The 27,792-nt window shown below is 40.9% G+C and overlaps 1 protein-coding gene across 1 annotated transcript in view; it reads left to right on the top strand.

Annotated features, from left to right (window-relative positions):
- The window catches only part of LOC117597043 (complement factor H-like), a 29,792-nt gene extending 3,642 nt beyond the window's left edge, over positions 1 to 26,150 (top strand). The window contains exons 2-12 of the mRNA XM_053233207.1: positions 8,721 to 8,894; positions 9,250 to 9,426; positions 9,685 to 9,866; positions 11,120 to 11,279; positions 18,455 to 18,634; positions 18,909 to 19,079; positions 21,770 to 21,943; positions 22,888 to 23,067; positions 24,120 to 24,194; positions 25,583 to 25,599; positions 25,766 to 26,150. Coding sequence (XP_053089182.1) covers positions 8,721 to 8,894; positions 9,250 to 9,426; positions 9,685 to 9,866; positions 11,120 to 11,279; positions 18,455 to 18,634; positions 18,909 to 19,079; positions 21,770 to 21,943; positions 22,888 to 23,067; positions 24,120 to 24,194; positions 25,583 to 25,599; positions 25,766 to 25,768 — 1,493 coding nt within the window. The 3' untranslated portion in view covers positions 25,769 to 26,150. The remainder of the gene's footprint in view (positions 1 to 8,720; positions 8,895 to 9,249; positions 9,427 to 9,684; positions 9,867 to 11,119; positions 11,280 to 18,454; positions 18,635 to 18,908; positions 19,080 to 21,769; positions 21,944 to 22,887; positions 23,068 to 24,119; positions 24,195 to 25,582; positions 25,600 to 25,765) is intronic.
- The last annotated feature ends 1,642 nt before the right edge of the window (positions 26,151 to 27,792 follow it).

Genomic DNA, 27,792 nt, shown 5'->3' with positions numbered 1-27,792 from the left:
ACAAGAACCCAGGTTCCCTCCACATGTCTAAGGCACGTAGGCACCGCCGCGTGACCTTGATCATACAGAGCGGGTTTCCCCTCAGGGAGAACTCCCTGGTCTTGAGCCACCACTGTAGGGGTCTCATGTACAGCAGTCATCAGACCCAGCAGTCTCTGAAACTGCTTCACAGTGAGTGACCGGCCTTCTCTCACTCTCGCGACTGCTGTGAGGATCGACTCGATCCGAGCAGGAGACAGGCGTACCTGCATCGTGGTCGAATCCCACACCGCGCCCAGATAAGTGATTCTCTGTACTGGAGAAAGCACACTTTTCTCGGCGTTTAGTCTTAACCCCAGCTCTTTCATATGGGCGGAACGATGCCGAACCGCCATCTGCTCCGATCGAGCTAATATCAACCAGTCGTCGATATAATTCAGTATGCGGATGCCCCGGAGTCGCATAGGAGCCAGAGCAGCATCCACACACTTCGTGAAGGTGCGGGGTGAGAGTGCTAGGCCGAATGGAAGAACCCCATATTGGTAAGCTTCGCCCCCAAAAGCGAACCTCAGGAACTTCCTGTGTTGAGGAAGGATGGAGATATGGAAATATGCATCTCTTAGGTCGATCGTGACAAACCAGTCTTCGGAGCTGATCTGAGACACGACCTGTGTGACCGTGAGCATCCTGAACTTCAGTCGTGCGACTGAGAGGTTCAAGTGCCGCGAGTCCAAAATGGGACGCAGCCCTCCACCCTTCTTGGGAACAGTGAAGTACCGGCTGTAGAGCCCGGACTCTCTGTCGCGAGGAGGGACCACCTCGATGGCCTCCTTCCTCAGGAGAGTGTGTACCTCCTGTTTCATTACCAGAGCCTGCTCGGGACCCACCAGATTGGGAAGAACCCCGGAAAAGCGAGGCGGAGGAGAGCCAAACTGAATTCGATAGCCTCTCTCTACAGTACGCAGGACCCATTGAGACACATTCGGCAGAAGTTTCCACACTGCCAAATAGCTCACTAAGGGGATCAGCCTCTCGAGACTGACCTCTGGTACAGCGAGAGCAGCTAGCTTGGTGCCCTGGAGTGGCCAACCGACAGGGAACGACCGAACTAGCTGCTCCAAAGGCCTCCAAAGAGGCCGCGAGCCTCCCAGACCCGCTACGTTCCCGGGCGAGAACTGGGAGAAACACTCGCCGGAGACCGCTGCGCCCTGAAGCACCATAGGTGGTAGGGCTGGCAGATCGACCTCCCGAGGGCACTGAGGCGAGACGGGCACCATATAATGAGGTGTACACCGTCCCGCCCCAGAGGGGCCCGCCCTCGGAAGCCCTGGGCCCAAGGCGTCAAGCTGCGGCCCTCCTCGACAAAAGAACGATCCTCAGATCCGTCTTCGTGCCAGAGGGACCGGGCCCAGAGCGCCGCCAAAGGGAGAGAAAAGTCCGGAGAATGCAACAGTGGCCTCCCAAAACTGCTTTTACCTGGCGGAAAGCCCACTCACACTGCTCCGTCCACTGGAACAGATCTGGTGTTCCCTTTTTAATGAGGTCAGTCAGTGGGCTGGTGATGTCTGAAAAATTAGGTACAAATCTTCAATAATAGACAGCCAGCCCCAGGACTTGCCTCATACCTTTTTGGTCTTGGCTCTCATGCAGGCTGCAATTGCTTCTGTCTTATCAATTTGGGCACGCACCTGCCCATGGCCCAAGTGGAAGTCCAGATACTGTACTTCCACCCATCTAACTGCACACTTCTTTGGGTTTGCTGTGAGTCCCACCCATCTCAAGGATCTAAATAAGCAGCAGCATGTGCATATTCTGCTCATGAGATGTTAAAACATCACTGGGGCCCCAAACAACCCAAATAGAACGGTGATAAATGGGTGCAACCCAAACAGATTGGAAAAGGCCATTTTTTTCTCAAGATAGTGGAGTCAAGGGAATCTGCCAATACCCCTTAGTTAAGTCCAGGGTCGAATAAAAGCGATTGAGCAGCTCATCAATGCCAGGCATAGGGTAGACATCAAATTTAGACACCGTGTTGACTTTTCTAAAGTCCACACAAAAGTGAAAAATTGGGCATAAAGACCACCAGGCTGCTCCAATCATGATTACTCGATTACTCCCATATCGAGAATAGCCTTGAGTTCATCCTGAATCACACTTTTTTTGCTTTCAGGTAACTGGTATGGGCAGCTGCGTACAACCACACCTGGAGGAGTCAAAATATGATGCTCTATGAGGTCTGTGCAACTGGGTAGAGGCAAAAACACATCAGGAAATTCTCCTTGCACCCTGTGCAATGTGGGTTGGTGAGAGGTGGTCTCCACAGTGGACCAGGGTGAATTGGGCTGCACTATTACGCTTACTTCTGGTCCCAGGTCTTCGCTCTCGGGAAGGACCCTCCCCAGAGCCTCTCTCCATGGTTTCAGAAGGTTGAGGTTCATCACCTCTATCTATTCGTCTGACCTCATATTCAACTTCTCCAACTCACCATGTGACCACAATTGGTCCTTGCCACTTTGCGAGTAATTTAGAGCTCGACATGGGTAGCAAAATGAGTACCTTATCTCCTGGTGTAAATTCCCGTAGCTGAGTACCCCGTCATACAGTCGGGACTGTAGTTCTTGGGCCTGACACAAATTCTCCTGGGTTAGGTGACTTAAGGTGTGGAGTTTTGCTCTCAGATCCAGAACATTCTGAGTTTTGTTTCTTCTATTAGAAGGTCCCTCCTCCCAATTTTCACTGATGATATCTAAGACGCCATGAGGGTTGCGCCCATACAATAATTCAGATTGGAAAAAACCCATGGAGGCTTGTGGGACCTCTCGTACTGCAAACAGAGGTTCAAGCCATTTATCTCAATTCCAAGCATCATTGTGAAAGAACTTACGAATCATATTTTTAAGCATTTGATTAAATCGTTTGACCAGCCCATCCATCTGCAGATGGTATTGAATTGATTTAATCCCTAATAATATTGTACATACAGTCCGTGAAGAGTGCATGACAAAGGACGTGCCCTGGTCAGTCAGGATCTCTTTTGAGATAACATGGAAGAGTGCCTCCGCAACACTGCAGGCTGGGATGTTTGCAAAGAGCCACTACTACCGGGTATCGCATTGCATAGTCCACTAAAACTAACACAAAGCGATGCCCTCATGCAGTCCATTCTAATGGCCTGGTGATGTCCATGCCAATTCTTTCGAAGCGGACTTCAATCAATGGAAGTGGACGCGATGGTGCTTTTGGGGTTGCTGGCGAATTCATCAGCTAACATTCACAACATTCAATTCAATTCAATTTTATTTGTACAGCACTTTTAACAATGGACATGGTCATAAAGCAGCTTTACAGAAATAAATTTATTAAAGGAAATTATATATATATATATATATATATATATGTGTGTGTGTGTGTGTGTGTGTGTGTGTGTGTGTAAACATGTGAATTTATCCCTAATGAGCAAGCCAGAGGCGACAATGGCAAGGAAAAACTCCCTGAGACCATATGAGGAAGAAACCTTGAGATGAACCAGGCTCAAAAGGGAACACATCCTCATCTGGGTGCAATGGATAGTGCAATTATAGATAAATCCCTTCTATTATTGTGTAGTATATGGCCAAATAGTGCAATTGAGCAACCAGTAAATTCATCATAGTTTTCGCAAGAAGTATGCTTGGTTAAAATCTATCCACCGTCCACTGATGGAGTCCTGAGTACGAAGGTGCTCGTGGCAACTGCAGCCCCAAAGCCACTACAGCAATCGCAGTCCCAAGCCATTACAGTACAGCTCCCCATATGTGATCTGCAAGCCATCTCCACAGTCCCCTGTGGCACCATCCCCGGCAATCCAAACAGTTCTTCACGCCGTCCATATGGGGCCACCCCCAGCAGCAGCGAGCGAACTCAACCGATGAGAACTCCAACCAGAAGTAGGGCATCAGGATGGGTTAGGCAGGTCCAGGGAGCAGAAGGCGTCAGGATCACTGGCATCTCAGAAGTAGCACATGTAGCTCGACAGAGAGTGAGGGATAGAGAGAGATGGAGAGAGAGGGAGAGATTGTTAGGTAAGCTTTTGTCCTCTAATGATTAAGGACAATGTACTTTGTGGTAAGCTATGACAGCATAACTAAAAGGGAGAGCCAGAAGCTAACACAGAGATGAGGGTACCCTGGGACATAAGGCAGCCAGCCACTCCACTGTCGACAAACCTGAGTGAACGCGTGAGAGTGTAACCCGCACTATTCAAGGTACCAACGAATAGCCTGCACCTTTTGATCTAAGTAGACGTGGCGGATCATAAAAGACCAAAAGTTCGCTCAGCTACTGTGACGTGAGACCATTTAGTGCTTTATAGGTCAGTAGTAGTATTTTATAATCAATATGAAATTTGATTGGGAGCCAATGCAGTGTGGATAAGATAGGGGTGATGTGGTCATATCTTCTGGTTCTAGTAAGGATTCTCGCTGCTGCATTCTGGACTAACTGGGGCTTGTTTATGCATCTACTGGAACATCCAGACAGTAAGGCATTACAGTAATCCAACCTAGAGGTAACAAAAGCATGAACTAATTTTTCTGCATCGTGTAGTGACAATATATTTCTTATTTTAGCAATATTTCTGAGATGAAAGAAAGCGATCTTAGTGATATTATCTACATGAGCTTCAAAAGAAAGACTAGAGTCAATAATCACACCAAGGTCTTTTACTGTTGCACATGATTTAACAGAATTAAGTAAGACTTAAGTAAGAGAAAGTTAATAAACATCCAGTTTCTAGTGTCTTTTACACATTCCTCAACTTTATTAAGCTGGTGTCTGTCATCTGTCAATCGCTCTCTCTGACTTTCGCTGGAGGCGGTCGCATTTTTTCCTCTCTCTGCTGTGTCTGTGTGCCTCTCCCGTCTCATCTCTATTTTTCCTTCTGCTGGTGAAGCTTCTCGAATCCTAAATTATGGAATTGATAAGCTGGTCCCTCAACGCAATTGATACGATCCTTTCACGAAGGAATGCTGGTTCGGGAGAGCTGACATGTCCGGATGGGACTTTTGCTGCTGGATACACGATGGACTCTTGGAACAAGTGGAACATCGTCTGTCTGGCACCTCTGTCCCTAGAAGACATCGAAGATGTCTACATATTTGGATTTTTGATAGCAGGTGTCCTGATGATTGGCCTGGGGATGTTCCTGATCTATCGACAAATTGGAAAGCAGGCAGCCAATAAAGAATCCCCCAAGCTGTCAGCTGTCATCACACACCATTGTGGAGCCGTTGCTGACCAGGTGAGGGCATTACATCAGAAGGTGACACGGATTGAGGAACTGTACCATCTACAATCCGTGGACATCCCCCGACGCTTGGATACCATCACGAATATGTTTTCGGAACTGTGTAAATCCAACGCGACCCAGTCCGCAATCATGGTCACGCGCCAGGAGGAGATGACTAGGGGTCTCACGGCCCTGCAAGGGGACATAAAGTTGGGGGCCATGCAGAACCAGGTGCCCGACTAAATTGTACAATCTCCTGAGTTCTTAGATTTGCTTGATTATATTTGTGCATTTTCCTCCCCGGCTAATTTTTCTTTCTCCCAGAGGACCTTCATCGCAGAATATGCTTTGTTTTGACTCTGATCTGCACCGGACACTCCAAAGACACACAGCTGTGATAACAACAGCTCCCCAAAGCACACCATATCAAATTCGGCTAGTACACACTGTTTTCGTAAATACTCTGCCCTAGTCAAGGACTGCCTCAGTGTCACATTTTCCTCTTTTTTCTAATCTCTTGCCCCCCCCCACCCTCCCGTACTGTAACCAACAAAAAAGACCCCTCACGTAACTGCTCCATTGTATGATGTCGTATGTGTTTGTGACTTTGTTTATTGCTTTGACCGTTCTGTTAATGTTCTTCTATCGCGGATGAGAGAGGACGTTAGCGCCTCGCGTGGCTGCTTTAAGGACCTCTTCTCTCCTTATAGGGGGAAGATGTGACCTGTCATTCCATTCATCTCATTGTAGAAATACAATGACAATAAATGCTATCTATCTATCTGGCTTTGCTGAAACATACTGTGTGTCACCAGCATAACAGTGGAAGCTAATACCATGATTACGAATAATTTTGCCCAGAGGTAGCATATATAAAGAAAAGAGCAGTGGGCCTAAAACAGAGCCTTGCAGGACACCAAACTTTACCTTCGTTTGTGAAGTGAAATCACCATTTACATCTACAAACTGATAACGATCAGTCAAATAAGACCTGAGCCAGGAAAGGGCCGTTCCCTTAATGCCTACTACATTTTCTAGTTTATCGAGGAGAATAGCATGATCAGTGGTATCAAAAGCTGCACTAAGGTCAAGCAGCACAAGCAAGGAGACACAACCCTGATCAGAGGCCAGAAGTAAGTCATTTACCACTTTAACCAGTGCTGTCTCTGTGCTATGATGAGGCCTAAATCCTGACTGATACATTTCATGAATGTTATTCCTATGTAAGTATGAGCATAGCTGCTGTGCTACAACCTTTTCTGGGATCTTGGAGATAAAGGGGAGGTTTGATATTGGTCTATAGATAGACAGCTGACGGGGGTCAAGGTCAGGTTTTTTAATCAAGGGCTTGATAACTGCTAGTTTAAAAGATTTAGGTACATAGCCAATGCTAAGGGAAAAAATGATTATCTTTAAAAGAGGTTTGATTGTTTCAGGAATTATCTATTTGAAGAAACAAGTAGGTAAAGGATCTAGTATACAGGTTGATGATTTTGATGATGAAACTAGTGAAATTAGTTTGGTCTCTTCAAGGGGAGTAAAACATTGTAATTGTTGATCTGATATTATTATATTATCATCTACAGGGTTAATTTTTGTCCGGTTTTAAATTAATAGTCTGATTTTTTTGCCTGATATTTTCAATTTTACCATTGAAAAAAATTCATGGTCATCACTGCTATATATATATATATATATGATTGTGTGCGTGTTTTATTCCTAGTTAATTTTGCTAGAGTATTAAATAAGAATCTAGGATTATTTCCGTTATCTTCAATTAGGGTGGAGAGATACATTGATCTAGCAGCACTAAGCGCTTTCCTATAGCTCAAAAGGCTCTCCTTCCATGCTATTTGAAATACTATCGATTTAGTTTGAGGCCATTTACGTTCTAGTTTCCGAGTGGTCTGTTATAAAGTTCGTGTGTGATCGCTATACCAGGGTGCTAGCTTTTTCTCCCTAATTATTTTTCTTTTAAGTGGAGCTACCTTATCTAGCGAGTTGCAGAATGTTCTAAGCATTCAGTTGCCTGGTCGAGTTCTTCGGGATCAGACGGTGATCCAATCATGGTTGATAAATCTGGGGGATTACTGATAAAACTCTATGCAGTTGTTGACATGAAAGTACGTTTGACACGATGATGTGGCAAGGTGCATATATTATGATTAAGACACATTTTAAATGAGATGAGGTAATGATCTGAGATAGCTTCATCCAGGGATGTGGGCTGGTGGCACTTGACCTACTCTGACATTCCTGTCAGGATTCGACTGATGATTCGACTGATGAGTACCACCAGCTCAATGATCTGTTCCACGTACCGCTCCTGTGCCATCAGCCACTGGCAACAGGAGTCCTTCAGCTATTGCATGTATGCGAAGGGGCTGCCTCGGGGAGCTGCAGCAACCGGAAGCATTGGCAGTGCTTCTCAGGTTTCCTTACCTGAGCAGCATCCATGGTGGCAGTTGCTGAGCGGTAAGCTGGGCTTCCCCTGAGAGCAAGGGGGAAGTGGCAGAGCCCATTCATTCTCCGGCCATTCCCACTCAGCTGCCGCACGCTTGAAAAGCTCCAAGAAGGCCTCTGTATCATCCGTGGAGGCCAACTTGGTGAGTGTCATGTGTGGACCAGTGGCAGGGGACAGAGCTGGAGATGTGGTGGGCTGCAGCAACTTCTGGAGTGCCCACTAGTTCTTGGTCTGCTCCTGCATGAGGGCTTCGAAGCGCCACTGCTGCTTGTTGCATAGATTGAGGAGCGCTTGGTGTTGGGTTTGTGGAGGATGGCGAGGCTTCATTGGCAGTGTCTGAGACTTCCCAGATCCCAGTTTTCAGCACCACAGTAGAACCCCGGTGTGTGAGGGTGCAGAGGAAGGTTCAAGAGGCAGGCAGAATTTTAACAGATATACAGGCTTGCATTTATTCAGTCTTCACTTTTCAGCACACTTTTAAAAACTCAACAAAAAAAGGACAAATCAACAGAAAAGAGTCCATCATGGAATCGCAGCTTTTGCTCCACCAAGTTCACAGTTCCGCAGCATGTGTGTGTGTGTGCACGCATGTGTGTACCAGGCTCTGCCAGCTATTCCGCCCTCTCTCTCATTATGGCAGTCACTGAAAGCACAAAGAGATACGAATAAGCAGACTGGTGGTAACAAGACACAGGTGAGAATCATCGCACGCTACCTACCTGTTCAACCTGCCTTCTCTCCGTCTGCAGCTGATGCTCCACCACGACTCTGCTGCCACACAATGTTAAACAGACTGCCGAACTCTGTTAAAATGTTCCACCATTATCATGATTGTTGTCATAAGTCGCGTTTTAAATTGAACACTCAGACTCTGCATTCAAAAGTATTTACTAATGTAGTAAATCAAGAAGTGTGGCAAACAAAACTTTTGGCAGGTTTAAAGACTAAAGGGAGAGGTTTTTAAAATTCAGAGTAACAAATATATAAATGTTCTGTTTTTTGTTCTAGGTCAAACATCATGTACTGCACCATTTGTGCCAAATGGTAAACCTGAAAATGACCTAGCAGAATCCTATCCCACTGGAAGCTTTATTAGATATGTATGTGACAGCGGCTATGAGTTTGTAGAAACACATTATGCACTGTGTGAAGATGGAACTTGGAATCTGCCAGTTTGTAAACGTACGTGTCATCACTGCATAAAATTAATGTTGTCATGGTCTGGGTTGTGGCTATTAAGCCTGTTCTGTTTTGTTTTTCTATTTAGTAAATATAAAATAACATAATAAATATAATAAATTTATATTAAAGTAAAAATAACTTAGAAAGTAATATAGTAGGAATTTATGTTAGAAAAAGACAGAGTGAACATGTGAGTATGTTACAAATTTGATATAGATAATAACAGGGGGGTTAAATTTAAACTCCTATATGATCAGAGGTAAATTACACCATTTGTGCACTCACATAACTTAAGATATTTTAAATTTAAAGCCACGCAGGCATTTATATATTTCTATTTTCTACATTGTTCTAGTTCTAACATCATGTACTGTGCCATTTGTGCAAAATGCTGAGCTCGCAGATGAGTTTACAGCAGCACTCTATCCTACTGGAAGCTTTGTAAGATTCATATGTGACAGAGGCTATGAGTATGAAGGAACAAAACATGCATGGTGTGTAGATGGAACTTGGACGCTACCAGTGTGTAAATGTAAGTATCTTCATTGCAAACATGAATAATGTTTCTGTATCAGCCCTGTGTTATTATAAGATAAAGATGAGATTTTCATTTCGTGTGTAGCTATGGGAATATAACTGTGTTAGCGAAAGACTGAATATGTTAAGATTTTTTAAGAATTAGATGTGAATGATAAGGGGCTAAGTCTAAAACCTGCTATGATCAGAGGTAAATTATAAAAATAAATAAAAAGAAATTGAAGCCACAAATGTATAAATGTTCTGTTTTTAGTTGTAACTCAAACAACATGTGCTGCCCCACGTGTGCCAAACGCCCAACCTGCAGATGTATTAGCAAAATCCTATTCTACTGGAGACATTGTTAGATTTGTATGTGACAGTGGCTACGAGTTTGAAGGAACAGATTCTGCACAGTGTGAAGATGGAGTTTGGAGGCTGCCAGTGTGTAAAGGTAAGGTGTGCTGCAGTGCAAATATCCTCAATCCAATATTCAAAACAACACCCGGGACAATGGGCATGCAAGCCTGTGGGAGGCTGTAGCTCATCGTAGGAATAAGCTAAGACGATGACTTCCACGATCCAAAGCACAGTTTCATGATCAGTTTACCCAGGTGAGGCACAGCCCATGACACAAATAGCTGATCTCATTTCCTGATCCCTTCCATCCTGTCAACATAAAAAAGCATGAAGACTGGGCAGAGCATGGTCAATCGCTTCTGCTCTTCAGAGGTGAAGGAGGGAGGATAGAAGGCAAATAATTGTGCTGGCACATCACTGATGTATCAATAACTTTAGGGATGAATGCAGAAATTGCTTACATGATGGGTCTACTGACAGAGAGTGGGTGTAGCTAACACACTTTGCCAAAGCCAGTCCCAGCAATAGAGCTGATTTCAGCAAGAGCATCTTGAACCCCTTTCATGAACTGACAAATAAGGGGGTGTTGACCCACTGTCGTGTTCCTACCTACATGGTAAGCCAAAATAGCAGCCAGGTATACATTAATGGGAGAGAAGGCTTTGCCTTTACTAGCAGTTACTGTAGGAGTGACAAAATCATAAAACAAGCCGTGCACCATTCCTCAAGCATTTGACACTCAAAATAATAGAGGGATATTTTAGATGATGCGCTGGCATTGTATAAGGTAGCCCAGCCATAGTCAAACTTAACCTCTCATAGACCAGGATCAAAGTGCCAGGAATTCTGGATGAGGATGAAACTTTCCCTGCAAGCATGAGATGGGAAATCTCTGGGCATCAGCAAACTGGGGAAGAATTAAACCCCGCATCCAAGAGCTACAGCCCATGGCACATCAGCTGAATAATGTTGCTGTAGATCAGACATCATGGGCAGAGACTTCAACAATAATACTGATAATCCAAAAAATATTAACTTTCACTGATCATGTCATGGTCTTTTTTTCTTTTTGTTTTTTTATCAGAAATCATGAATATAAATATGCTGTGTGCCAATAACTTATGGATTAGTCAAAAAAAGTAAATATAATAAAGTAGGAATTTAACTGAGTTAGAGAAAGACTGGGTGAATATTTAAAAGATTTTTTTTAAAATCTGAGATGAACACAGAGGGGTCTATAATCCACTGTAATCTGAGGTAAATTACACAGTGTACACACAAATAAATAAATATAAAATTAAAGCCACACATGTATAAATGCTCTTCTGTTTGTTGTTCTAAAATCATGTCTTGCCCCAAGTGTGCCAAATGCCCAGCCTGCAAAAGAATTAAAAACATTCTATAGTCCTGGAGAAACTCTTAGATTTGTATGTGACATTGGCTATAAGTTTGAAGGAATGCGTTATGCACTTTGTGACGATGGAACTTGGAGGTTGCCAGTGTGTAAAGGTAAGGTGTCCTCATTGCAAACATGACTAATATTCCTGAGCAGCACAGTATTCTTATTCCTAGCAGACATGTAGGTTTAACAACCATGAAAAGAAAAAAATACTTTGATGCTGTAACTATAGCGCAGACTAAACAATCGGAACCCAACTACCTGCTGCACTACACACATCTACAGTGACTCGATCTGATCGATGGTAGAACAATTTTTACTAGGTGGATTACTTAGCATGTTTTTATCAATATAACTGAATACTCATTGGTCGCAGGCTCACATAACAAACCAACACTTTCAAAAAAAGTTTAAAGAGTTGAAAGATGAGTTTTCTCTTCTTTAGAGAAATTGCTACATACCCCATGCCTGAGTGCTACAGTTTAAAAAAAAAAAACAGCAAATTGATGTGGATCAGACACAGGAGTCCAGAGATCACAGCAGAAGTCGTCAAAACAACCCTGATAATCCAATGAATAATATTAATGTTCACTGTCATGGTCTTGGTTGGGGTTTTAAATTGCATTGTTGGTTTTTTTTTTCCTTTAGCAAATATCAAACTTAAAATCAACAGAAATTGTGAATATATGTCCTTTGTCCTGTGAAGCAGGTCCTTTCTCAGAGACAAGTGAATCCAGCCTTGGTGACTTTTTGAATTGCTGCTCTTGCTGTGCCACAGGGCAGCATAACACGCTCTCAGGAAAAAGAGCTGTCTGACCTATTCTCACAGATGCTTGCAATTGGCTAGTGTCCCTGAGATTGACAGAGGATAGAGTATGCCCTCCTACCTGTCCTGGCTCCCGAACATGCATGGCTGTGGTATCTTCAGGATGGGGTGAACACTTTTCTGTAGCCCTAGGCGGGAGTACTAAAAAGAGCAGTTTTTAGATTTTTTTTGCATGTAACATATTTCATAATAGACCACTTTTTAGACAAAAAAAAAAAGAATGCTGGTTGTCAGGGTTAGCTGCAAAAGTAGAAGCTAGATGAGGTCTCCAGAGAAACTATGTTAGGTTCTTCAAGATGCTTAGAAAAACGTACAAATCAATTCTCATATTACTGTATGAAGTGTTCCGATGTGTTTTTAAAGCCAACATGTTATAAAACACACCAAATATTGACTTTGTTTAGTTTATTACTGTTTACTGCTCAAACGGCAGTTTCTTCTTACGGCATTTCTTTACACGTGCCTAAGACTTTTGCAACATGCTGTATATATAGTGGATCATTTAGGGAAGGGTGCCAAAAAATTTTCTACACCATGCATTTCACCCATCATTTCATTTTACTAACTGATATGTAATTGTGCAAATAGAAATTGTAGAAAATTATCCAGGTCCACCATTGAAAACAGCTTTTTGACAGTAAAATTACATTTTCATTTTTATAGGACAGGCCATTTCAAGAAATGTCTCAGAATGAGACTTTAATAAACTAACAGATAAATAAATACATACAGAAATATTAAAAGATATATAATATAAATATGAATCATAAAATAACATAGAAAAGTTCTTCTAATGGTTGTTTTAGATAATACGTGGTGTATTGCTCCACATGTGCCAGCCTCCACATGACTTACAAACATCCTATTTTCCTAGTGACGATGTTAGTTTTAAATGTCACAGTGGCTATGAGTTTGAAGGAGGAAAGTCAAAAGCACAGTGTGTAAATGGAACTTGGAGGCTGCCAGTGTGTAAACGTAATTGTCCTCATTGCAAACATGACTAATATTTCTGAACAACATTGTGCTATTATAAAACAAAGATTTTTATTCTGCAGGAATGATCACAGGGAGCGGCTTGAGTATTGTCATGTGAAGATATTGTATATTGTTTTCAATACTGTCACTTTAACTTCTTGTAACAATGGGGGGATGTCTGTCACGGAAGAGGGCACTGTGTGGGGAAGGCTGGAAAAGGAGGCCATTGTAGGAGTTTGCTAATAAATGACAGAGTTCCATTAAGAAACTGCCTACCCTCAGTCATTCTACATGGTGTCAGAAGTGACGGACAATGGCAAAGTTTAATCCCCCTGCGAGTTTTTCCTTCGATAAACCAAGAGAGTGGATGGATTGGAGACAGCGATTTCAGATATTCTGGACTGCTACTAAATTAGACAAAGAGGACGGAGAAATGCAAGTGAGTTGTCTCAACGACACCATGGGAAGTGAGGCGGAGAACATTTATAAATCATTCATTTTTGCCGAAGAAAGTCGGAAAATTGACTTTACCATTGTCCTGGGACAGAGAGTGCAACAGCCTGGAGAAAAAGCAGAAGGGTTCATAAGAACACTGTACGTGCTGTCTGAGAGTAAGACGAGAATATTCGTGACTGCACTTTGGTCCGCATTCTGGACAAGATCTCATTGTAGGTTACAATTAGTCGCTGATCTCACATTAGCACAAACAATCCAAACTGTCTAGCAGTCAGAGGAAGTGGCCACACAAGTCAGTATGCAAGGAGAGACAGTGGGCGTGGTGAGGGCAGTTGTCAGCACAAATAGGAAACCTGTGAGTGGACAGCATAAGCCTAAAGACAAAATCCGAGTAGACAGTCATGTAAAATGTGGCAAATGTGGAAATGCACTGCATGTAAGTGATTAGTGCTGCCCTGCAAGGAAAGGTAAATGCCACAAATATCACATAATTTGACACTGGACCAGAGTATGCCACAACAACAGGTCAGTAAGAGAAGTCAGTGAATGTTTAGACCAACCTTCAAACTTTTTAAGGCTCAGTTTATAATCTAAATGAGCTGGAATAGTAATGGACAGTGCAGCTCTTGGTAGGGGCCACCACCGTAAGATTCAAAGTAGGTACCGGGGCTGACGTGAACGTAGTAGCAGAAGAGACTTTCAGCACAATGGCCCCGGTAATGACACTAGAGCCAGCTAATATCATATTAGATAGCCCTGGAGGAGAACTCACCTGCCTAGGTCAGTTTCAGGCCACTGCAGTGTACAAGGAGAAGTCTTACCCATTCTCTGCCTATGTGGTCTGTGGACATAAAATGAATAACCTGCTTAGCCAGTCTCTATCAGCTGAAATGAACCTCGTGAGGAGGGTCAAGGAGGCTACCAAAGCAGACTATTATAGGGTTCCCAAACACTACAACGCGTATGGTGAGCAGGGCACACTCAAACCTGACCCTGTCAAAAGTTGAAACAGTCAGCGCAGCCACACGCAGTGCACACTGCAAGGTGCAAAGGTGTTCTCCTCTCTAGATGCGGCCAGCAGGTTCAGCAGATCTCACTCCATCCAGACAGTTTCACCCTCACCACCTTTATTACTATTATTATTTCAGGGGATATTGTTTCAGGGGGCTTCCCTTTGGCATCTCAAGCACCCCTGAGATCTTCCAGAGAAAGATGCTGGAGACACTACTAGGGCTGGATGGTGTGGAGGTCTTTATGGATGACATACTCATCTATGGGTCCTCCCTGAAACAACACAACACTCATCTAGAAAAGGTGCTGCAGAGCGTGGAGTCGACAGATTGTAAAGCTAAACCTTGAGAAATGCATGTTCAGACAAAGTCAACTTTGATTCCTGGGTCACCTGATTAATGAGACAGGAATGCAGCCAGATCCAGACTGCCATCCAACAGCTGCCACCACCTCAAAATCTGCAGGAACTGAAAAGGGCATGCTGGGCATGGTGAATTATTTGGGGAGGTTCATTGCTAACCTCTCAACAGTCAGCCAACCACTGTACAAACTCCTCAGACAGAAAATTATGTCGACCTGGGGACACACACAGCAGACAGCTTTTGAGAAAATCAAAGAGCTGCTTATGACTGCACCAGTCCTCGCATTCTATGATGTCACCTGAACCACTGCTGTCTCAGCTGACGCCAGCAGCTATGGACGGGGAGGGGTGCTTCAGAAGTTGCACAAAGACGTGCAGAAGCTGGTAGCATACTGCTCTAGGAGACTCACTGAAGCAGAATCTCGATATGCGCAGATCGAGAAAGGGTCTGGCCAGTGTGTGGGCTTGTGAGGAGCTTGAAAAATATCTGTGTAGCCTGGATGAGTTTAAGCTGGTGACAGATCACAAGACGCTGGTTCCTCTCATCAATAACAGGAGCGTAGATAACGTCCCACTGCGATGCCAGAGACTTCTTATGCGCCTAATGAGATTCAAGCCCATAGGTGATTATACACCAGGCAAGATGCTAGTTTTGCTGATGCACTATCCAGGAACTACACCACTGAGGAAATGGAAACACATGTAGATGTAGAGTCCTATGTGGCTGAAGTCGTGCATGGTATACCTGCGACTCCTTGTAAAGACTGTCATCATGCTGATCAGGGCTGGATGGCCGCAACACGTGGGTTAAATTCCAACAGCAGGAGAATTGTTGTGCCTAGGGTAATGAGAAAAGAGATGCTGGGAAAGATTCATGAAGGTCACCATGTCCTTAGAAAATGTAGAGAGAGAGCTAGGGAATCAGTGTGGTGGCCAGGAATTTCAGCAGAAATAAAGAATACAGTGATGTCATGCCAGACATTTCGCAAGTTGAGAAATACCCAGAAGAAAAAGCTCCTGATCTGCACACCGATCCCTGAGCGGCCCTGGAAGGGATTGCAGTTGATCTCTGCAACAGACACACTTACTTAATTGTATCAGACTACTACTCTAGATTCCTAGAGATACTGTGCTTACCTTCCACCACAACATCTCACGTCACCCAAAAGTTGAAAGCTGTCTTTGCCAGAGTCGGGATTCCAGATGAGGTGGTGAGTGACAATGATCCTCAGTTTTCCAGCTCAGAAATTCAGGCACTGGCCAAACAACTGGATTTCAAACACATCACATCAAGCCCTCACCACCCTTAGGGCAACGGACATGCAGAGAGGGTGGTGCAAATCGCAAAGAGGATCCTGAAGCATACAGACCCGCTATTAGCTCTCAAGCGCTATCGATCGACTCCTTGTGCCACCACAGGAGTTAATCCAGCTAAGCTTCTTATGGGAAAGAAAATTAGAACCGCTTTGCCTACCCTAGAGAAGAATCTTCAACCTAGCTGGCTAAACAGAATGTCTGTCAAACAGAAAGACATGAAAGATAAAGACAGACAAGCTTAGTATTGCCATGGAGCTACGACATGGAGACCATGAGAAGGTCTGGGCTTCACCTGCAGTAATTAGACAGGAAAGTGTGACACCTTGAGACTGAACAAGGAACAATACTGCGACGGAACCGACGAAACCTCCAAGCTGTGCCAACAACACAGACAACAAACGCACACACACACACACACTAAAGTACTTTTAAAATTCAACCTGCTCACATTGACACAACAGAGAATGCACCTATCAGACTAGGCTGGACCTGTAAGGAAGAGAGCAAAATCACTTTGACTCTGTTAAAAAAAAAAAAAAAGTTTGTGCTGAGGGGCTTAAAGATTTGAAATGTTTGTTCTGTTCATAACATTGGTCAGAGCTTATATTGCCCATGTCCGTACTGTTGAAAGATGTTTATCTGCCTGGTAACATGCTGGTGTTTTTTGTAGAACAGGGAAGGGGAAGATGTCATGTGAAGATATTGTTTATTGCTTTCAGTACTGTCACTTTAACTTCTTGCGACAGTTGGGGGAGGTCTGTCACAGAAGAGGGCACGGTGTGGGGGAAAGGGGGCCATTGTAGGAGTTTGCTAATAAACCATTAAGAAACTGTCCATTAAGAAACTGCCTACCATCAGTCATTCTACAAGTGTGTTGGTGCAAAAGGATATAAGCTACATGGAAACAAATATAACACTCTTGAACACGGCAAGTGGTCCTCTAATCCTAATTGTGGTAAGATTCTCACACACTGCTACCGTACTTTTTGCAAGTCAGGATATGGGATTATCATGTTTTACATGTGATTATATCTGTTGTTTGATTTTCTAAAAAGGCCAAAAAAGAAACTGAAACTTTGTGGATAAAAGAAAACATGGAAGGAGACATAATAGAAAAATAATTTTAAAAACACACTTCGTACTGCTTTCATCATGTACAAATTTTCCCATATTGTTAGTTTGTACTGTACACTTTCACTGAAACCAAAAGGTGTGCTATGTTAGCTGTACTGGGAAAGCACCTCAACTGTAACACATGAGTGTGGGACAACGAACATTGTAACCTTACATGTACACCTGAAAAATTAATGTTAAACCGTTATGCATTCACAAGTCCATGGGCTGTATCCTTGAAAATGTTGTCATTAAAAAAAATCATCAGATCCTAGCCATGATAAGTGTGATATGGTTACTTTGGTTGAAGCAGAATTCTATGATTAAAACAAAAAACAAAAAAGGATAACATGTTATGCAATCTACATCAATTGTAATTGCTTGTTAATTAGGCCATATAAGCAATTGCCTAGGGCCCAAATCTCACAAAGTCACCCCCTTGAGTCTAGAGTCTCTTACTGCTTTTATACCACAGCAATTTTACAATTACTATTTTTTTATTTATTAAAAATTGGCCGTCATACTTTTTGTTTTATCAGTTTATAGTGACAGCTTGAAGTTATAGTTTTGCCCCTGACTGTTACAAAGTGCAGACACTGGAGAGTCCTTCCATAAATGTTAAATAAACATCTCCTTACTGATGCTACCATGCTACCATGTCAATGATTATAAGATTTTTGTATAACACATGCTGTCACTACAGAAATGATTTAGAACGAGCAAATTAATATAAAACTGTGACTTGCAGCTGCACTACTGAGCTACTGTCACAGAAAATTAATCAACACCTTCTGACCAATCAGAATCCAGACTTCAACAGCACCATGGTATAATTTCCTATCTGTTTTATTCATTCATTGTTAAATTCCCTTGCTATCTGATGTACTGAGCAACTTTGTAGCATAGCACTGTACTTAAGATAATGATGTCTGACATGAACACATCATTTTTTATTTCCTGATGATTTAATGTGTTAGCTCAAAGCAAATGGCACCAGTAAGCACTATCTTCACTGTAAAAGTTTATTGATTAGTTGCAGTCAGTTCCTGTATCTGAGCAAAACGAACGAAATCTAATGCTTGGATTATCAGACTATGATTATATACATTTATTTGTGCATTTAGTCTAAATCCATATGATCAGAGGTAAATTACACCGTGTGTGCACAGATGTAACTGAATGAATACAAAAGTAAAGCCACAAATGTATAAATGTTCTGTTTTTAGTTCTAGATAAACCAACGTGTCCTAAACCATGGGTGCAAAATGCTTATCCTGCAGCTGCATTAAAAAACTCCTATAATAATGGAGACACTGTAAGATTTGTATGTAACAGAGGCTATAGGTTTGAAGGAACAGATTCTGCAGAGTGTGTAGATGGAACCTGGAGGCTGCCAGTGTGTAAAGGTAAGTGTCCTCATTAGAAACATGTTTCTAACAATAATATTTCTGAACACAACCATGTTATTATAAAATAAACACAAGATTGTGACACGTTGGTCGGAGTGAGGAGAATGAGGGCTTGGGAGGCAAGCATGAGAGAGATGGAGAACGAGAGAGGAGTTATGTTTAATTCAGATGTCTCTGTCCGTGCTTTTCAGCACTTCTTAACTGTAGTTATTAAGGTTAAACAAAAACTTCAAAATTCAATTCATGTGTTTTTCATGTTTTTTTGTTCTAGATCCAACATCATGTACTACCCCACATGTGCCAAATGCCCGACCTGCAGAAACGTTAGCAGAGGTCTATTCTAATGGAAGATATGTGAGATTTGAATGTAACCGCGGCTATGAGTTTGAAAGAAGAGACCCATATGCACGGTGTGTAAATGGAACTTGGAGGCTGCCAGTGTGTAAGTATCCTCATTGCAAACATGACTAATATTTCTGAACAACACTGTGATTATATAATAAAGACAAGATTATTTCACAGGAAAACCTTAACAAATGATTACTTGTTAATCTGGGTTATTTTTTATTCGTAGTTCTGTAGGTTTAACAACCAGAAAAAGAAAACAAAACCTACATCTTAATGACTTTCAGAAAAGAAAAATTTTATTTTGTGTGCATGTTTAAATAAAAAATGCACTTTCCAGAGCTGTGATGTAGCTCAATCCTGTAACTAAAGCGCACACTAATCGTTCCGAGTCCCATCACCTGCTGCACTACACACATCAGCTGAGCCTGACTGCAGAGAGAGTTTTACTAGTTGGAATAATTATCAAGAAAACTGAATGCTCATAGGTCACATGATCGCATAACAATCCAATATTTGTTAGAAGAATTAAAAGATGAGTACTAAATATCACAGAAGAATTAAAACCCTGTGAGATCTACAGACCAAGACATACCAGCACAATAACGTTGATGTTGATCAGACACAGGGTCCAGCACTGGGGGACAGTAACGATGTACATTTCATTTCTTACTGTACTTTTTTATACTGCTTTTTAAACTTCTTTTTTTCCCCAAGTATCTGTACTTTGTTAATGTATTTCAATTTTTACAGACTTTATACTTTTACTTCAATGCATCTCAGAGCAAATGATCCTACTTTCAATTCAATTCAATTAAATTTTTTTTGTATAGTGCTTTTAACATTGGACATTGTCACAAAGCAGCTTTACAGAAATAAATACATTCAAATTAAATTAAACCAAAATAAATTGTAAATATGTGAATTTATCCCTAATGAGCATGCCAGAGGTGACAGTGTCAAGGAAAAGCTCCCTGAGACGATATGAGGAAGAAACCTTGAGAGGAACCAGACTCAAAAGGGAATCCATCCTCATCTGGGTGCTAACGGATAGTGCGATTATAAATAAATCCCTTCTATAACTGTGTACTATATGGACAAATAGTGCATTTGTGCAACCAGTAAATTCATCACAGTTTTCACATGAAGTCCGGTTTGTTGAACCTATTTACTGTCCACTGATGGAGTCCTGATTACAGCAATCGCAGTCCCAAGCCATCAGAGTACAACTACCTATATGAGATCCCCAAGCCATCTCCACAGCCCCCAAGTGGCACCATCCCCAGCAATCCCACTGATCTTCAGGCCGTCCATGGGGGGCCACCCCCAGCAGCAGCGAGCGATCTCAACCAATGAGAACTCCAAACAGAAGTAGGGCATCAGGATGAATGAGGCAGGTCAAGAGAGCAGAAGGGGTCAGCATCACTGGTATCTCAGGAGTAGCATGACAGAGAGAGAGAGAGAGAGAGAGAGAGAGAAAGAGAGAGAGAGAGATTGTTAGGTAAGCTTTTGTTCCTTAATGGTTAAGGACATTGTACTTTGCGTGCAGAGTGCAAGCATTGACTCCAGCAAGAATAGCTGTGACAGCATAACTAAAAGGGAGAGCCAGAGGTAACATAGATATGAGGGTGCCCTGGGACATAAAACTGCCAGCCACTCCAATGTCGACAAACCTGAGTGAACGCGTGAGAGTGGAGGGACGACAGCATCCAATTACTTTCACTCCATTACTTTCTGCAGCATATCTAACATTACTCGTGCTGCATTCAAGTCCTACTCAGAAGTTCATAGTCCAGAGTTCACCTTTTAATTGGCCGAAAAAACTAGTTTATTTACAGCAACATCCAACCCAGTATCCAGGTAAAATGGAATCCAGTATCCAGGTAAAATGGAATCCAGCATCAAGATAAAATATTCCTTATTTATTTTTTGTCTCTTTACAGTGGCAGCCAATGACAAGCTTAAATGTGCTGCTTTAAAAAAAAAAGCACATGTGAGCAGGAATACACATCACTAGCTGCTGCTGTAAATAGACAAACAATAAATAATAAAATATTTAACTTCACAAGTCCACCATTCTAATAAAAATATACAAACTATTTAATGCGGAATGCCTTTTAGTGTTATAATACACAAGAATGAGGGGACCCAGAAGCAGAACACAGACTCAAAGACTGAACATTAAATGGGTTTTACGGGACGTTAGGAGAGGTAGGAGTATATGGGAAGGTAGTGTGGTCAAGGCCAGAGTTTGAACTCTGGTTGCTGGTATTAGGGTCAAGCGCCTTATCTGTGAGCCGCAGGGAAGCAGAACAAGCCTGGGCATAGAAACGAGAGAGAGAGAGAAAACACACTGGAACACTAGGAAGGGGAAAAACAGGGAAACACGGCATGACATTTACAACCAAGGATTTTTGTCCACCACTAGAACCCAGAGTTCACAGAGGGAGATGTCATAATAACACTGATAATCTGATAAATAACATTAATTAAAATTAAATTAAAACCAGCAGAAACTGTAAAATATAAATAGGGTGCACATCAGTGTAGTAGGAATCTATCTAGTTAAAAATGAAAAGTAAATATAATAGAGTAGGAATTTACTTGAGTTAGAAAAAGACTGAGTGACTTTGTTAATGCTTTCAAAATTTAGGATTAATAATAATGAGGGGGGTTTAAGTTAAAAATATCCTTTGATCAGAGGGAAATAACTCCATGTGTGCACACACATAACAAAGTAAATGTCAATTTAAAGACACAGATGTATAAATGTTCTGTTTTTTCTAGGTCAACTAAAGTGTAGTGTCCCACATGTGCCAAACGCCCGACCTCTAGAAGGGTTAGACGCTTCCTATAGTACTGGAAGGTTTGTTACATTTGAATGTAACCCCGGCTATGAGTTTGCAGGATTACCTTATGCACAGTGTGTAGATGGAACTTGGAGGCTGCCAGTGTGTAAACGTAAGTATCCTCCTTCCAAACATGACTAATATTTCTGAACAACACTGTGATTATATAATAAAGACAAAATTATTTCACAGGAAAACAAAAACTACTTCTTAATGACTTTCACAAAAGAATCCAACCACCTGCTGCACTACACACATCAGCCGAGCCTGACTGCAGAGAGAGTTTTACTAGTTGGATTAATTATCAAGAAAACTGAATGCTCATAGGTCACATCAGTGGTTCTCAAACATTTTGTCATTTTGTCATGTCACTGGCTGCTGTTGTAAATAGCCAAAACATTAAAAAGGAATATTTTAACTTCATATACAAATGAAAAGTCATACTTCACATCAATATTTAAAGTGGAATGCCTTTTAGAATTTTAGTTTACAAAAGTGGGCTCAAATAAGAAGATCTTTTATTTGAAGTCCACCATTTCATGATTGACAGGCATTCTGGACAGACACACCTCTCAAGCGGTGAGACACTGCTGCAGATAGAGGATGGAGGACACGTACCATCTTGTTCTGGTCTGCAGTCAGAGAGGTGTCTAGAAACTGATCAAATAATCATCTATAACTAAAATAACTCAGTACACACTTCTACTTTTATTAGAGTAGCATGTTAACAAAGATATCTCTACTTTTACTCAAGTACAGGATACAGCAGTTCACCACTAGGACCCAGAGATCATGGAGGGAGATGTCAAAATAACACTGATAATCCAATAGATAATATTAATGTTCACTGGTTCATGGTCTTGTTTGGGGATTTTAATACTGTTTTGTTTTTTTCTATTTAGTACACATCAAAAATCAAATTCAAAAACGGAATATAAATAGGCCGTGCATCAACATCTAAAATCGACTATGATCAGAAGTAAATTACTCCATGTGTGCACACACATAACTAAATAAATTCTAAATTAAAGCCATGTATAAATGTTCTGTTTTTAGCTCGAGGTGAAACAGTGTGTACTGCTCCACATGTGCCAAACGCCAAACCTGCTGATGAGTTAGCATCGTTCTATGCTACTGGACGCACTGTTAGATTTGAATGTGACAGCGGCTATGAGTTTGAAGGAATATCTTATGCACAGTGTGTACATGGAACTTGGAGGCTGCCAGTCTGTAAAGGTAAGTGTCCTCACTGCAGACATGAATAACATTTCTCAACACTGTGTTATTATAAAATAAAAATGAGATTTTTTTTTTCACAGGAAAACCTTATACACATGATTCCCCTGCTCGCCTATAATAGATGAAAAGACAAAAAAAAAAAAAAAAAAATGCAAGACAATAATTTTCTTATGGTAATACTGACTTCTTAGTGCAGCAGCGGACAAATCAGTAGCCTGAGCAGATTTCATGTCCAGCCTATTCTTTTTAATAGTACTTGCCTGCGAGACAAGTAGCACACATTAATTCTTAATCCCACTAACTGTTGCACTACACGCATCGATAGCTGGTTGAAGGTAGAACGGTTTTTACTTGCCAGATATTTTCAGAATCAGAAACACTGATGAAACTGAGCCAAATAAAACAAAATGAACAAAATAAAGTACATTACAAAGCCATCATTTATCTCCCTCCTGCTTACTACAGGCAGTCAAAGCATATCAGTTAAGCATATCACGTTAGACAGATACAAATAATATCTTTTACGCCTGATATGAGGACACAGTAACACGTCTCATAGCCGAAACATTGGCCAACGACTTGCTGACTATTTGTTGAGGGTGAAAACTCAAAATGCTACTTTAGAAACATTGGGCCTCATTTAGTAATATTTTAGTAGAGTTGTGTGCAAAGGTTTTTGCGGACCAAACCAAACTAAAAATTTCCTGCCATATTTACAAAAGTTACGCTAACACTGCTTTTCTTCTTACTAACGTGCGGACATTAAATGCTCGTTATCTGTGAAGTGCAAAGCGCTTTCATGGCACAGCTCATTTGAGAGTGTGAAAACAAATGAAAAGTATCAAATTTTGCTCTTATTCAGACTCGACAAACAGACTAATGGCTGTACAACTTTCAAGGAGGTTCCTCAGTCTCTCCAAACTGAAGAGCTCTTCCAAATTGTCCAATATGTGTCATATATTGTGTTAGTGGTTGCAGTTGGATGTTGGTACAAAACCTTCCAGGAAATTATGAAAGATATTAATTTAAAAATAAAAATGTTTGTCCAGATTCCCATAGACATCATGACAGCTCTGAGGACCATGGTGGATCTCTAGGTCCTGATACTGCGGTACTGTTGCCTGGTAATAATGACCACAAATTCACTCACAAATTTCTCACATTTTACTCTGCTATTAAAAATCAAGTGTTTCATATTTAACTGGAGATTGATCTCACCTTCACTTTATAAACATTAGCCTCAAATTTCCTCCCGAACTCACACTTCCTGCAGTTTGTTGTGTTAAGAATGTGTGTACTGCCTATATTTAAAGTACAAATAGAGCATGTAATGTAATGTGTTCGTCTCATACAAATGTAATATGCAGCATTGTATTCACCATTATAAAAGCACATAGGTGTTTATTATAATTAATGTTTTATTCCTTTAATCTCCATGTCGTGACACAAATTGTCTCTGTTTTCAGTCAGTATTTGTGGATCTCAACCCTTTGTTGAAAATGGAGATGTTACAATACTACCAGGTGAAAGGGAGTTAAAAGTTCAATGTCAGAGATTTTTTAAACTACAAGGACCTGAAAAAATAAGATGTGTTAATGAAAAATGGACAGAGCTCCCAGTGTGTAAACGTGAGTGTTAATTACACTTAAAACAAATGTTCAATGCTGAGAGAACAAATGATGTCATAATTCAAAAACATTTATAAATGGTTTATTATTGTTTTCTGTTTTCCAGCTCCGTGTAAACTGGATAGGACACTTATTCATTCTAGTCATCGTGATGAATATCTGCAGGATGGTTAAGAGAAGACATTTTACTGTCATAACTCATATAAGAAAACGACTGTCCGCTGCTTTAAAGGAACAGCAATCTATAGTGAATGTAAGTGTAGACAAAAAAAAATAACTAAGTTTCTCTAGTTACAGATTCATTTATCCAGCTTTATTTCAGCACAGTTATTATCTAATGAATAAAACACTCACTGTTATGGCAAAATAATCAACAATGATGACCAACACAGAGTTGACAATACCACTTCTTATACCACAGCAACTTACCAGCTAGAACCTTTCACCAAACAATTCAGTTCCTGTTCTCACTTACATTACAGCAGCTATGAACGGCCGTTCCCTCACCAGCCTCTCTTTGTTCTCTCCTTACTGTAAACTTCACCATATCAATGACTACATACATTTTTTAATTCGTTAGTGTACGTTTACATTTACTATAAAACAATATCGTATTAGAATTTGTAGCTGTACTACTGTCAGAGCTGCTGTTATAGAAAATTATTCAGCACCTTCTGACCAATTAGGATCCAGAATTCAATAGCACTGTGGTGTAAGAATGCAGTAATATTTGGACCTGTGATCATTATTATGCTCAATGTTTTATCATGGCTCACAAGCCTTTATTTGATCACTTTTTTAGTAAACGTAGAATGAAGATGTGTAGTGAACGTTTTGGGGATTTTATTTAGATGGTCTCTGATGGCTGTTTATTTGGTTTACAGGTCGCTTCTTCGACTGGGTAAGTACACAAACACCTATTTTTTTATTATGGCTAAAAACCAAACACAATTAATATATACTAATAACTGTATCAGTAGAGTAGCTCTATCTGTGGCTCAGTGCAAATACTGATCCTAAATCTTAATTCAGATATATTAATTGTCTATGTGCGCTTGTTTTGACAGTGATCTGTATCAACGGCTAAATCAGAAAAACCGACATTTGCAGAGCTCCTGCTATTGATCAGAAATCTTCCTTCTCGGAGTAAATGTTTTTTAAGCAAAAAAAATCTGCTAAGAAGAAAAAGCCATTCAGCCTCACTGTGTGTTGGAGGTTTAACTCGTTTAATTCCTGACTTATTATTCAGCTGTTAGTGTTTAGTAACTACAGTGGAACTATAAAGAAGGATTTACATTTTTGAGAGTGAGGAATGTAAATCTGGAGCACCTAAGATAAAAAAATTTTAAAAAATAAATAAATAAATCTATCCTGTGTGAAGATGAACTGAAGATGGTGGATTATTACATAAACAAAGAAAAACAGATCTGAACCATTAAAATTTATGATAAATTGCTGCCTCGTCATTTCCTTTGTCAACACTGTCAAAAAATCTAAACAGTCTAATGAAATGTACCACTTTAAGAGACAGACTGAACGCGGTTGATTTCCGTATGAACTGGTCTGTGTGTTCAATTGATTTTTAGTGAATGATTACAAGATTGAACCTTGATTACACAGTTTTGGAGGGGGATGGTAGTTTACAAAAAAAAAAAATTATTGCTTTTCACTCAAAAAACAAATTCATACACACACACAAAAAAGTTTTTTTTAATAGAAAGTGTATTAGGAAACCTCCAGCTAACACAATCAGATCTAACAGCCACAACTAACTGGCGGTGTTGTCTACATCTTATTCTGGTATTTAAGCTTGCCTTTTCATCCTATATTTGATCACACATCAATAACTCAACATGACTGACTAGGAGAAATCTCAAGATCTCATACGGAAGGGTGACAAATTAAAGGGAAAGAGGATAAAAAGGGATGTTCCTTATATAAGGAATTAAACACTCTGTGTCGTAGGAAAGCAATCAGTGATCAGGTGGTGTGATGAAGCAGAGTTACTATTGCCATGACAAAGTTGATTATTTTTCCTATAACTTATCACCAAGCTGCAGCACCTTCTGGCAGGTATTGGTTACACTTTGCATGTGACAACAATCTCCCCGTATTCTGCACATTGTCTGGGCTATGGAGTACTGTGACAATAAAGAAGTCAAGAACATCTAAACCTGACTAAACTTTACAAAATATTCAATCACTCTATACAAAGTCTTATGGGCTGAAGAGACAAAGCTTGAACATTTTGGCCTTAATTCACAAAGATATGTTTCATACAAATTCAACCCAGCTCATCATACAAAGAACACTATACCTACTGTGAAGCATGGTGGTGGCAGCATCATACTTTCAGGATGCTTCTCTTCAGCTAATATTTATCTATTTGTTTTTCTCTTGAATTTTTTTGGGTTCAAACATGGGAAATTTTCCATAAACAGTCATTCCCTCACCAGCCTCTTTTTTTCTTGCTTGAAGTTAACAAGAAAACACCATTTGTCATGTTACTGAGAAATTGCAAAGCATAAATTATTTTGTCCAGAAGATGTCAGAACACTTAAAGTTACAGCTTTACCGCTGACTGTTACAAAGCGCTGACACTGGAGACTTCTTCCATAAATGTTAAATAAACATCTCCTTACCATATCAACGATTACTCAAGTTTTTAATCGGCTCAGGTGAATGAGCTGTTACTCTAGAAACAAAAACTTATTAAAACAACTGGCAGCTGCACTCCTTTCAGCGCTGCTGTTATAGAAAATTAATCAACATCATCTGACCAATCAGAATCGAGACTTCAACAGTGATGTGATGTAAAGGTGTATAGTAGGGGGAAGACATCTCTCTTGGCTGGGGTTATAGAATCCTGAGCAGCAGAAGGGACAAAAACAAAATCTTTGAAATTAAATAAATGACTTTTTTCTACTAAATGTCACTCAGGAGGTTTGGAGGGTATTGTTATTTCTTTCTTAGTTTATTTTTAATTCCTATAAACCATTCAACCATGCGCTTTCTCTAGCATGTTGAGAACTATATATAATTGCGTGACCTCTCTGCTCATGTTACATACATAATGCTAATAAACTCTTGTATC

This window comes from Pangasianodon hypophthalmus, chromosome 4 (genome assembly GCF_027358585.1).
Source record: "Pangasianodon hypophthalmus isolate fPanHyp1 chromosome 4, fPanHyp1.pri, whole genome shotgun sequence".
NCBI classification, from domain to species: Eukaryota; Metazoa; Chordata; class Actinopteri; order Siluriformes; family Pangasiidae; genus Pangasianodon; species Pangasianodon hypophthalmus.
Note: the sequence above shows the minus strand (reverse complement) of the source record. Positions and strands in the feature narration are given on the sequence as shown.